At 42.5% G+C, this 12,681-nt stretch overlaps 1 protein-coding gene across 1 annotated transcript in view; it reads right to left on the reverse strand.

The window, feature by feature from the left end:
• Positions 1 to 12,681, reverse strand: part of KIZ (kizuna centrosomal protein) — a 139,043-nt gene that overhangs the window by 28,818 nt on the left and 97,544 nt on the right. The window contains exon 11 of the mRNA XM_083175919.1: positions 6,768 to 6,866. Coding sequence (XP_083032045.1) covers positions 6,768 to 6,866 — 99 coding nt within the window. The remainder of the gene's footprint in view (positions 1 to 6,767; positions 6,867 to 12,681) is intronic.

Consider the following 12,681-nt stretch of genomic DNA (forward strand, 5'->3'; position numbering starts at 1 on the left):
TAGGGTGTGAATAAGGTTAATACCTCCTATCTGCAGTGCATCCCGCAAAGTACTGATGTTTGGTACTTTACTTATGTGCCAGACCCGAAGGGCTCATGTTCAGTATGGATCTGCGAAATCAGGCGTCGATTTTCAGCAAGCGATCAGAGATTGACAGTGTCGCCTCTGTTTTGGAAGAGTGAAGAGGCCAGGATCTCCATTGGACAACGAAGACTTCCTAGCCTTTTTGTTGGCTCTGTGGCGACCAGCTTGGAGTTACCCCATGAGTCTTGTAGATGACTTATAGCAGCGGTAGTCAACTCCAATCCTCGATAGCTACAAAAAAATTAACGTTTTCCAGGTCTCCTCACAAAATCAGAAGTGAAGTATTTCGCTCCACCTGTGGATCTTTTAAAATGTGTCAGTCAGTAATGAGTGCACCTGTGTACCTGTGAGGTGAGCAGGAAAATGTGAACTTATGATCTATTGGTAGCTCTTAAGGACTGGAGTTGGCTACCCCTGGCTTATAGCGTTACAAGTGATCCAAAGCGGAGTTCCAGGAAACAGCACGGATCACTAATGTAAGCAGAAGGCATCTACTTATATCAGAAGCCTCCTGCAGCATTTACTTAGTGTACTGCTGCTACTGCTTCCATTTAAGAAACAGCACATCCAACCAGATCTGAATCAGGCCCTGATTATAGTCTTACAATATAGGCTTCTATCTTAGAGAACAATAGCTGGTAAATATAGTAAAATTAAAAATACCCCAACCTCACACTAAAAGGAAACTACGTTCGTTTTTTTGGGTTTTGGTATTTTTTTTCGGAAGACAGAATTTTCTTAAAAAAATAAATCATTTTCTTATACATCCTATACCCAATAAAAAATTATTTAAAGGCAAATTTGAATATACACTTTTTATTAAAAAAAAAGAAATATTATAAAAAAACTTATTAAACAGCTAAAAAAAACCAACATAATTTTATCAGTTATCAGTACACAATCAGAACATATGAAATATTGATTTAGTAATTTGGAAACAAGTTAAACCAGTTGGGTAGAGTTAAAACAAATGTTCATGCATGTACAAGCGCTAAAATGAATGGGCTCATATATTTCAATATCATTCCACAAGAACTTAGTGAAATTAATGGACAATTTGAAATTAATTGGGGAAGCTTAGTAAATGTAGTATTCCATTACTAGCCAGAAAGGCTAGTTATGAAAAGGTAGGGCATTTGAAAACCCTCCTGGAGTTGGCAGATGAATGACTAAAATCCTACATTTACCCTTCAAGCTGCAGTGTCATTTTGTCACCCATACAACAGAGATTTTGAAGATGGTTTTTAAATGGCCAAATAAGCTTTTAAACTTTGTCTCGTGCAATAATGAAGACCTATTATTTTGTTGATATAGTGGACAACTTTAAGCATTCAGTATAACAAAAATGAGGACATATTAATAAACCACTTAATTAAGTATAATAAGTTAACATTTGTAAAATAAACAAATGGCTATTGATGAGGCACTCTGCAGGTAGGTGACAAAGGATTATTTGGAATACACCTACAGAAACTGACCGCATCCCCAAGAAAGATGTCAACCACAATCAAAATGCATGGATACACTGAAATGAATGGAAAAAGCTCAAATAGTTTAAATGGCCTGGAGATTACCTTTTTTCTTACCTCAATATAAAATTGCTAACAATGAGTACTGCATAGATTAGATGGTTGGAGCAAAGATTCTTCTATTATTTATCGCAATATAAAAAAATTGTAAAAAAGTTTTAAAATTGACACCAACACTGTTATTCAGAATGACGTATATTGGTAAGGTTTTGATTACCAAAATTTGGTGAGCCAAAGAGTCTGATACAGTACAATGGAATAAAGGCCTCCATACATTAGGGTGACTTTTCCGATGGGAGAAGTTGCCCGCAATCCTCCCTTGAAAAGCCGGGGAACCTTCCGGTCGGCAGCACTTCATACGATACACTGTACGCAACCATTGTGCATATGATGTGGCATATTCAATCCTGGCCAAGCCTGCTGAGATGCGATAAAACTATCCTGCAGTAGGTGTGATCTTCAGACTTCTGATGCGATGCACATGGAACCGCATATTACATCGGACCTGATGTCAACAACATGCGATTTGAATGCTTTTCATGAGACCAAATCACAAGAGAATCGCCCTAGTGTATGGGCATCTTAAGACCTCCCACATTATAAAGGTTCCACAAGGATCTTCCATTAAATACACCCTCATCACCAACATTTGAGACAACTCCCAGGGCAAAAATGGGATTTTGTTCAAAAATGGTAGATGTATTCATTCATAAATATTTAGCAAAATTATTTTGCCATTTGTTAACAATTTTTCAATACACAGAGTAGAACCCCAAGTTGAGCTTATCCGGTTCTCTATTCCACCTGCAATGCTAACATGCACACCCCTGATTACTTAAACACTATGATTATACAGCACCTATATGTCTAATGCTACCCATACACTTGTGCGATTGCACTGGAATGCGATATCGGATTCCATTTCCCTTGAACGTCACCTTTCGATAAATCGCCTTGAAAATGCTCTTTTTGGCGTACAATTGTGCATATAATCATGCGATTTATCCAATGCCCCTTGTGATAAAAAAAACAGGCAGGCTCACATGATTGAATGATTGAAAAAACACACCAGACTATCGAACAGTCATGTGCACAGTGGGTGGAAGAGGACTGGCCAGGAATCAAACGTCGCAGTTAGAAAAATTGAATGCGCACAAAACAGCATTCAACCGCACGTACAATTCGATAAATATTATGTTCAGAATATAAGATCATGAGACGCAAGATTCGGCATCTTGCCCGCACATTGCATCTCATGGTACACAAAATGTGCATACAATCATTTGATTTATCGAACAGATGTGGTCGAAATCGAATGATTGCATGCTATATCTCACAAGTGTATGGGCAGCATTACTTTCATCCCTAAATCGCTATAAACTTTAGCATGAAACTGGGGAGACACAGTCTAATTTATAATCACATGAACGGTACAGATAAAGAAAAGTGGACACAAGTAATCACCATGAAATCAAGGACAAGCAGATCAGACAAATGGCACAGAGGAAGCTTTATATCTGTCCCAATTTGCTGGCCATAGCAAAAGTGCTGTAAGTGGATTATTTGAGCAGCTCTGTCTATTAATCCCACACAAAGCCATCACCATTACACAGATATGGTTTATTTAAAAAAAAAAAAAAACTTTAGACAAAATAAGTTTTCTCAAATGAGACAAATAAAAGGACACATTTTTATTCCTAGGTTTTGCTGTAACATTATGATATTTGTAACATGATTATATTTTAAAAGAAAAGGGATTGTAGTGAAGTCTTTAAAATACATGAAAGGATTGCTCCTGCTGTTTTGCTTGGCCTGCATATAAATCTAAGCTAGTATCAATGACCTTTCACTTCAAAGCTACCAAATTAAGTCATTAGTGTCACACTGCTCCTTGGTGCCAAGTGTTCACTGAGCAATCGCTGTTTCACAGGTGTATACAAAAGACATTTCTCTGGTACAAACAGATTTTATTTACATTTATTAAAGGATATTCCGGCGCTATCTCCACATCACATCTCTGGACATTTCGTTGTCCTTTAGTCTGAGATATATAGTAACATCCATGAGAATCATTGTATTTGGAGGTAATTGGGCAAAAGACTTTTAATTGGGTCTTGTTATGACCTATTTATGTAACATCAAATTCCGTAGATCTGTACAAAACTGGGTTACATGAGGGACCGCATGGGGTGGCGCTTACTCTTGGATCTTTATTGTACAAAACTCTGGTTATGAAAGCCTCAAAACGACTAGGATGAACCCCTACTCCGTCCAGGGTCTTTTTAGTATATGCAATCTATTTTTTTTTTTAATATGTTTTTTGACCCAGATTTGGCATGTTACTGCAATGGAGGAAATAACTTATTATCTCCATGATCAAAGTCGTATTTTGACCCAAGTTTTTGCGCCTTGGTTACTTGTCGAATGTAGGCCTTCGCCCTCTTCTTCTTGAATGTTAATTTTATAGATGGACCTATGGGAAACGAACAGAATACTGATATCTCTTTATTTCTAAGATTTCATCTCCATGTTGCTGTCTTTTCTTTTTATTGGATGCTACTTATTTATGCCTACCCTTTCTGATACTGGTGTCTTCCCCTTCCTTTTCTACCCCTACCTTCCATACCCTCTTTCACCTTCCAATATCCAGTTCCTTTTTTTTCTTTTATTTGCTAATGTGCTTTGAAAATACATGTACTGGGCTCTTGTGGCCCTTTTGTTTCTATGCTTGCTCTGTTGGTTGACCACTTTAAAACAAAGAATTATTAAAAAACAAACAAAAAAACAACGTTTTTTATTGAATCATAATATGTTGAATCAATTGTAGAGAAGGTTACTCCAGTGGCGGTTTTGCTGCAGTCACAGTGGCTTCACTGTGACTGGCAGTGACTTCCTATTGAAAGTCCCACCTGCCAGTCACCAAGGTAGTCCCATTGGGAGGTGTTCCCTCCCTTTGGGATGCCTTTCTGTGGGCTGCCGGGCCAAAATCGGCAATTGCGCATGTGCAGTACCTATATCGGTACTGCGCACGCGCTGGTCATTTATATTGTACAGGCGCCAGGACCAAGACTCCTTGGCTGTTACTGAAGCAGACCATAGAAGCTGGCCTCATGCGCAGTATGTTTGTACTGCGTATGTGCCAGTCCCGGTGCCTGCAATCATAGGACAGGCGCCGGGGATGGGAGGAGAGCAGAAGCGGCGTCGACAGGGGGAAGGGGGTGCCTGCGTGCCTGTGTCCACAGGCAGCCCCCTCCTCCAAAAAGCCGCCACTTGGTTACACAATTACAAAATAGACGTGGATAAATAAAGGCCATGTTATGGCATCGAATGTTTAAAAGAAAAGGAACTAAGGATACTACACATAGATACAATGGTTCAAATAGTAGACACAGCTAGCATGCAAGTTGAGAAAAACTCAAAAGAGCCATTACCACTGTGATAATGGAAATCTGGGTAAGCGGTTGGTATACACTGGAGTTTATATAGCATTTCATTAAGCTGTTGAACAAGAAGACAACTAACACAGACAGGGATGAAGCTGGATGTGTAAGTCTGGAACATGTATGGAATGAGGAATAGACACTTGAATGGTACCGGGAATGGAGCAAAGGGAAGGAAGACAGGGACCAGGAACAGCGATTAGGAAGGCAGGGAAAAGGATGGAGCTCAAGGCGGCAGAACGATGGAAGGCACAAGGCTAAAGATGTAGCTAGGTGTTATAAGCCTATACTCTGGCACTGTTCCGTGCTCAGAGACAACTTTCAATAGGAGATTTAAAACTGCCTGCAGCCGGCCAAGACTCAAGCACTGCTGGACCCTCAAGAGCACGCCAGTGTCCGGTGTGTTTTGACAATAACTAACAAAAAACAGTCTCAAAAAGGGATGAAACATGGCACTATTTAAAGAAAGTTTTTAGAGCAGAGGTGGCCAAACCGGTCCTCAAGATCCACCAACTGCTCATGTTTTTCAAGCAACCTGTGGATCTATAGTATGAATGAATTCAGCAGGTTTGAAATGTGACAGTTAGTAATGACTGCAGCTGTGTACCAGCAGGGTGATTTGGAAAACGTGGACCGTTGGTAGATCTCGAGGACCGGTTTGGCCACCCCTGCTTTAGAGCATGAAATAAAAATAAATAGATAAAATAACATACATACTATTTAGATAACAAACTCCCAATGGTTACAGAAAATGGACAGATCATATTTTAAACTGAGGTGAAACATAACACTGTCGACCGACAATAATAATAATAATAATAATAATAATAATAATAATAATATATAGCACTTTTCTCCTAATAGGACTCAAAGTGCTTGACAGTGATTAGATCAACAGTTTCTACGTTGAACCCAAAAAGTGGACATGTGCAAAAAACATGGGGAAGAGTCCACACAAAAATGGTCAACACATAAAAGGTTGACAAGGAGCTTTTAATATTTTGTGTGTCAATTTGCAGATTTCAGTACATGGACCCCTAATTAAAGTACTGCTTGCCGTGCTTTCAACCTGGTGCCTTTCTGCTGTCAGCACACTTTACCGAACCCAATCGTGGTCAACTTGGATAGTAAAGTATGAAAGAAGTAAAAAAAACAAGAAAATAAAAAAAGTGAAAAACTTATGTCGACCATTACAGTGTTGATTTTTTTCAACCTCTTGTCCATATCAACCCATAATGGTCACCCTATTGGCTATCAACCTAATGCATGTTGACCTAAAGTCCGGATTGATCCATTTTAAATGAAGACTGCACTAGAAAGGTAATCAATTATCTTAAACCTATACAATGCCGGAAAAAAATCACATGCGAAAAAGAAAACACAAAACATTAGGGTTGGGGTGCCTTAATCCAGGAGGAGGTGTAAAGCGGTCATACACTGGGGAGGGGGAAGCATGCAGGGGATGGGGTAGTCATGTTGTCATTACAAGGGAAGAGACCAAAATATACAAACAAGGGATGGCGGGGGGGGGGGGGGGGGAGGACACACACACAATGGAAGAGTAATGAAGATAGGTAGGAAAAAGATGCTGTTACATATAAAAGAGTTATATGGCCAATCTGCCCCATCACATGCCACAGGCTATACACAGGTTCACTATGTACTGCCAACATCTGTAATATACATCACTGAAGTTTCATATGTAATGACCTACCAGGTAATTCAATATCTGATACATCGCTTAGTTCTTCATTGCCATCTTTTTCTGTTTGGACTGTGTCCCATCTACTTTGCAGCACAACACTGGTGTTTTCTGTAAGGGACACAAAGTAAGCTATGGTAAAGTTACAAATAAAAAAACATTTTCTGCTCAGTGAATTGGGGTTTATTTATGAAACAATGATAATGCCCATCTCAGGTATTTATCAAAGGAGAAAAGGGATTAATTAAATTTCTCTAATAGTTAAAACAGCAGAGAAATCGAAGACAATAAGTCTTTCCACTGCTTACCGTCAGCTATATGGGCATGGAGAAGCTTTGCTGGGTAAAATACCTATTCACATTGATGTCCCTACATCCCTTCACCAGAAATGTTAGGCTACTGGTGAGGTCAACCACACAGGCTTATTATCACATATTGGACCGTGTTCAGCTTTGTTTGCAGATTTGCAAAAAATATTTTTCAGCGCCCCTTTAAACCAGGGCTGGGCAACACCAGCCCTCCAGATGTTAGTGAACTACACATCCCATGATGCTTTGCATTAGTTTTGCTATGTGGCCATTCTGAAACTGATTCAATGCATGCTGGCAAGTGTAGTTCATCAACATCTGGAGGGCCGGTGTTGCCCAGCCCTGCTTTAAACTGTGGCCACATTGAGAAAAGGGCTGGTGCATGGCATCAACTTGGTGTTGCAAGTAGGGATGCCAATCCCGGGGCATTTTTTCAATCCCGGATTCCGGGAGTGAAAAATGCTCAATCCCGGGATTCTCGGGATTGGCATCCCTAAAAGAAAAACACACCCTGTCCACCCCTATATGGGCGGGCAGGTGCGTGGCAGCCGGGAGCGGGGCAGAGCAGCGCTGCGGGGGTGCAGATTTACGTACAGGCTGGCGGGAGCGGGGCAGACAGCGGCGCTGCGGTGATGCTTGCCTGCCTCCGGGCAGGTAGCGGCGGCACCAGAAGCAGGAGGGGAGGCTAGGAGTTGGCCGGGAGCGGTCCTCTGTAGCAGGACGCTGGCCTGCGCAGCGTGACGGTCAGAGGTCACGCTGCGCAGGCCGCACGCCGGGGTCGGGAACAGCCGGGCAGCTTCTGAGCGGGTGCTCAGAAGCTGCCTGGCATTAGACTGCGCATGCGCAGTCTAATCCCAAAATCCCGGGATTGGATACTCCAATCCCGGGATTGAAATCCCGGACATTTTGGGGCCAAATCCCGGGATCCCGCCGATCCCGATCCCGGGATTGGCCACCCTAGTTGCAAGGGTGTTGGCTCAGCATTGTGGGGGCACATCTGCACAATGCAGGCATGTCTGGAATGTTTGGGTGGGGGCTGTGGTGGCTGCATGATCCCACACACAGCCGTTGGAACTCAAAAGATGGTGGCTCTGCATCTCGCAACGAGGCCCTCATTAACAATCTGATACTTTGTCTGTACATGTACAGACTATGGATGGGGTTCTTAACCACCCGTGAGAGAGCTCATCGGCCAATGGTGACAGCATAAACACTGGGCGATAAAATGAGCAATATCTCTCAGAATGGCTAAAATTAGCAATACCGCTCATTTTATCACCCAGGGCTTAAGACCAACTTGTTTTTCTCTATTAAACAGTTATCAGTATAGAAATACTGAACCTTTATCTTCAGAATCAGCTTTATTGGCCAGGTATACTTGCGTATACTAGGAATTTGTTTTCGGTTTGCTTCTTATATCTTCTAAAAAGCTGTAATCATTTGCTATTTTTTTGGCGATATCTCAAGTTTTTTGGGCTACTAAGTAGCACAAGAAGTAGTCTTTTACATGGACTCCTGCTTGGACCAGGGTGGCTTCCTCCACGTCACATGTTTCCAGTCTTGGTAAATAATGAAGCGGCACTATGAGCCGACAATTCATTCTCACAAGTACAGCGGATATTCGTCATTTGCATATAATGCGTAAACATATTTCATGCCATTTCCCAGATGGAGTGACCATGGGGGGTACTCTGTTCTTTTTAAGACATTTTCAGAGCACAAGGCACTATTTAAAAACAAACTTTATCTTCAACATGACAGGTCCACTTTAAGACAGCAGCTGGCAAAAAAGGGCTGGAGCAGCATAATGCTGGACATGCTTTGCCAAGTTACAGTATTTCCAATATAGCGCTTAGCTTAGCAATACATAGACTTTGATATTTAAAAGCTACTACTGGGTTTACTGGCTCTTTAGCAGTAAACTCAATCTACAGGAAAAAAAGAACAGCATTTGTTAAAGCTTAAAAGTTCTGAGCATGAGATGGATACTGCTCAAAGACTGGTCTAAGAATGTAAACAACTGCTCAACTAACTCATTATCAAATGACCTTTTACTAAGTATCAAACTTGAATATAGCAGCAAGTTAGCCTCCATCTTGATATGATAAACACCCACCATAGGATAGGTAGTGTTCCCTCTATGCTTCTTTTGCAGGATGCTGCACCCGGTCCATTTTTAAAACCTCAAAATGCACCCTGCCCTTTTTGTTTGTGGCATTGTGCGCCCTTACGCTGCCCCCCCATTGTGCTGACATGCTGCTGAGAACTTTCGTTGTGTGCCATCATGTGTAATGGGCATTATGGTGTGTGGTATAATGTGTAAGAGGCATTACAGTGTGTGCCATAATGTGTAATTGTCATTACGACAGAATATGTAATGGGCATAGCAGAGTATGACCATGTTTAATGGGCGTAATCCTAGGGCAGCGTGCAATTTTTTATATATATATTTTGTTTTGTTTCTAATGTAAATTTCGAATATCAAATGTGCCCTCCCGATTGAAAAAAGTGCCCTGCCCTGTGGTCAGTACCCTCCCCTAACAAACTCCTAGAGTGAACACTAATAGTATAGGATAAACACCCACCATAGGAAAGGATAGGATAAACACCCACCATAGGACCAGCAAATAGCAGGGAGGCATCCACAATACAGTCAGGAAGCAGACTGACCTTCATGAATGTAACTGCCCAATACACTAATCCGAGATATTACATGCAGCCTCGCAACTGCCCGTCGAAGCGCCACCTGTCTCCGCAGCAGCTGGACCGCATACGATACATCGCATGTAGTCCTTTAGCATACGATCTATCATATGTGACCACCTGCAATTGCTGCTGAATCTGACCAATCGTACATGCAGCACTTGCATTTTCCAGATCCGATTCACACAGGACCACGCATCATATCTGAATCAGAGGTTAGGCACATACAATTTGGGCACTTTTCAGCTGATTTCTTGGCCCGATCCGTCAGAATCGGGGGGAAAGTCCCAAATCGTTTAAGTGTGTGGCCAGCTTAAGACAGAGAAAGCTTAAATGGCCAAGTTGGTACCAGCCAGGTATGGAGGCATATCTAAATAGGTTTATGTGCAAATGTGTCCACATATATGTAGCTTTAATACGCCATGCAGTGAGAGATGTCTGGCATGACCAGGGGACGTGCAACTCTCTAATGTCAGGTATCTTTTTTTTTACAAAACTGCATCTTAGTCGAAACCCAATGAGACTAGGATGCACCAAAAGTGTGCTGATTGTTTTGATATTCAACACTTATATCTGTGTGTGACTGAGTCTGTACAATGGAACTTGTATTGTAAAAAAGCAGCTGCTACTACACTGTTGCACTTCCTATGCACAATCAGAGACAGTTACACACATATACAAGTATTGCCTATTAAATTAGCCTGCCGAGTTGTGCATCGCATTTCAACTAAAATGAATTTGGGCAAAAAAAGCTGAGTCCCACGGGATCTGGCACAATTAGAGGGGCTGTTTGGCGTAACCGCAGCAATGATATACGTACACACATCTGTCATGGGAGCCATTCAGCTGACACATGAAAATCTATAGATCTCTTTACTTTACTACATGGACTGAAAATATCCATCTAAGATCTATTAAATAAAGGTCAATAACTAACATAAACATGCACAGTTTAGTCACTGGTTAACCAAGGGCCTGATTCAGAGTTGTACACTTGAGCAATTGCGCATTTCTAGGCTATGGAGCTGCTAATGTTAGCAAGTGAAGCGGTGATCCAAGAATAGTTAGGAATTGTGTACACATTCACAGCCTATGGTCCTGATTCAGCAGAAGGTTAACCCAGCCCTGGCGAACGCACGCCCACCCACCCCTGCCGGACAGATCCCCTCACTACGCTGCGCGTGGATACCCCCTCTATCGGGGCTGGGTGGAATTCAGACCTGTGCAAACTGAATTGGCTTTTACATGCGATAACAGGAAACAATGACTGCTGCAGTAGATCTATAGCTACAAAGACTGTGTACATAATTGCAACTGACAGCATATACACACCCCAAATATGGTCTGCATTTTTACCGCAATTCCCCAATAACTCTCCTAAACTCCTGTTTGCAACGATAAGCGCTCAACTGCAAAAACATTGGCATAAAGTACAACTCAGGCCCCAAATCATATAGCATGCCTGTGGAAACTCAAGAGGACTTTCTGACCTAATGTACGATCACGCACTAAGAAACAAATGGTAAACCCGTGCACAAACACAAAAGTTTAAACAGAAACTGACCAATTGACACAAATCAGTTTCTATATACACATTCTAAGTAGAAATCTGTATAACTTGCTAGAAGTTCAGGAAGAATGGTAGAATTATCAATTTGATGAATATTTTTTCTTTCTGGCCAAGACTCATACTGTATCCTCTAGACCAGTAGTCACCAACCCGTCGCTCGCGAGCTACCGGTAGCTCGTCTGAGCGAAAAAGGTGGCTCGACCACTGCTGCCTGCCCGGTCCGCCCGCTGTTGCCGCTGGCTTGCGGCGCTATAGCCGCCACCTTGCGCCGCTACAGCCGCCGCCTTGCCCCGCTACAGCCGCCGTCACCTTCCCCCGCTGTAGTCCTTGTTACGGGGACCAGAGGAGACAGCAGGCGCTAGAAGTCATATTTGACCTCTAGCGTCTGACAGGGAGCACCGCGCTAAGCGCTCCCGGCACTTCTGGGTAACGCTGCAGCTCTGTGTTCCCAGTCATATGCTAGAAGTCAAATATGACTTCTAGCGTGGTGTAGGGAAAGACAACAGGGACCGGACTCCATAAGCCAGCAGGGGGAAGATGGAGCTGAGCTCCGAATGCGGCAGCAGCCAGCAGCAATGACTAATTTATTATGGAGGAATTTATTATAGTGAAACTGCCCACTATGCCCATGTGAAGACGGGCATAGTGGAGGGGGCAAGCAGCGACCCCCTTGTCAATGAGCATTAACCCCTGGCAACAAAAATGAACCCCTGACAGCAAGCAGGTAATTTACATTTTTTATTAGAAGCCTTACTGTGGGACATTGTGTGCAATATGTGTAATGGGCATCATTTGTGTGGCACATGTTTAATGAGCATCAAGGTGTGGGGCATATGTATAAAGGAGCTTCACGTTGTGGGTCATAGGCATAATCGGCATCACGTGTGTGGCATATGTATAATGGAGTATCACGGTGTGGCATATGTATAATGGTGCATCACGGTGTGTGGCATATGTATAATGGAGTATCACGGTGTGGCATGTGTATAATGGTGCATCACGGTGTGGGACATTTGTATAATGGGCATCGTGTGTGTGTGGCATATGTATAATGGAGCATCACGGTGTGGGGCATTTGTATAATGGAGCATCACGGTGCGGGGCATATTTATAACGGGTATCACAGACTGCACTATTGTGGTCATGTGTATCTGGCACTGCACTATTGAGGGCATATGTGTATCACACCCCCATTTTCCATGGCCGCACCCCATGTGGCTACAGCTCTTAGAGAGCTGACTATGCCCCCATAGCGGAAAAAATGGGGGATGTAGCCTCGCAGGAGTTCCACGGTAGTAGCTGAACCTTCTAATTTTCGGCACGCGCAGATGACTCTTCTCCTCTG

This window comes from Crinia signifera, chromosome 3, assembly GCF_055691185.1.
Source record: "Crinia signifera chromosome 3, ASM5569118v1, whole genome shotgun sequence".
NCBI classification, from domain to species: domain Eukaryota; kingdom Metazoa; phylum Chordata; class Amphibia; order Anura; family Myobatrachidae; genus Crinia; species Crinia signifera.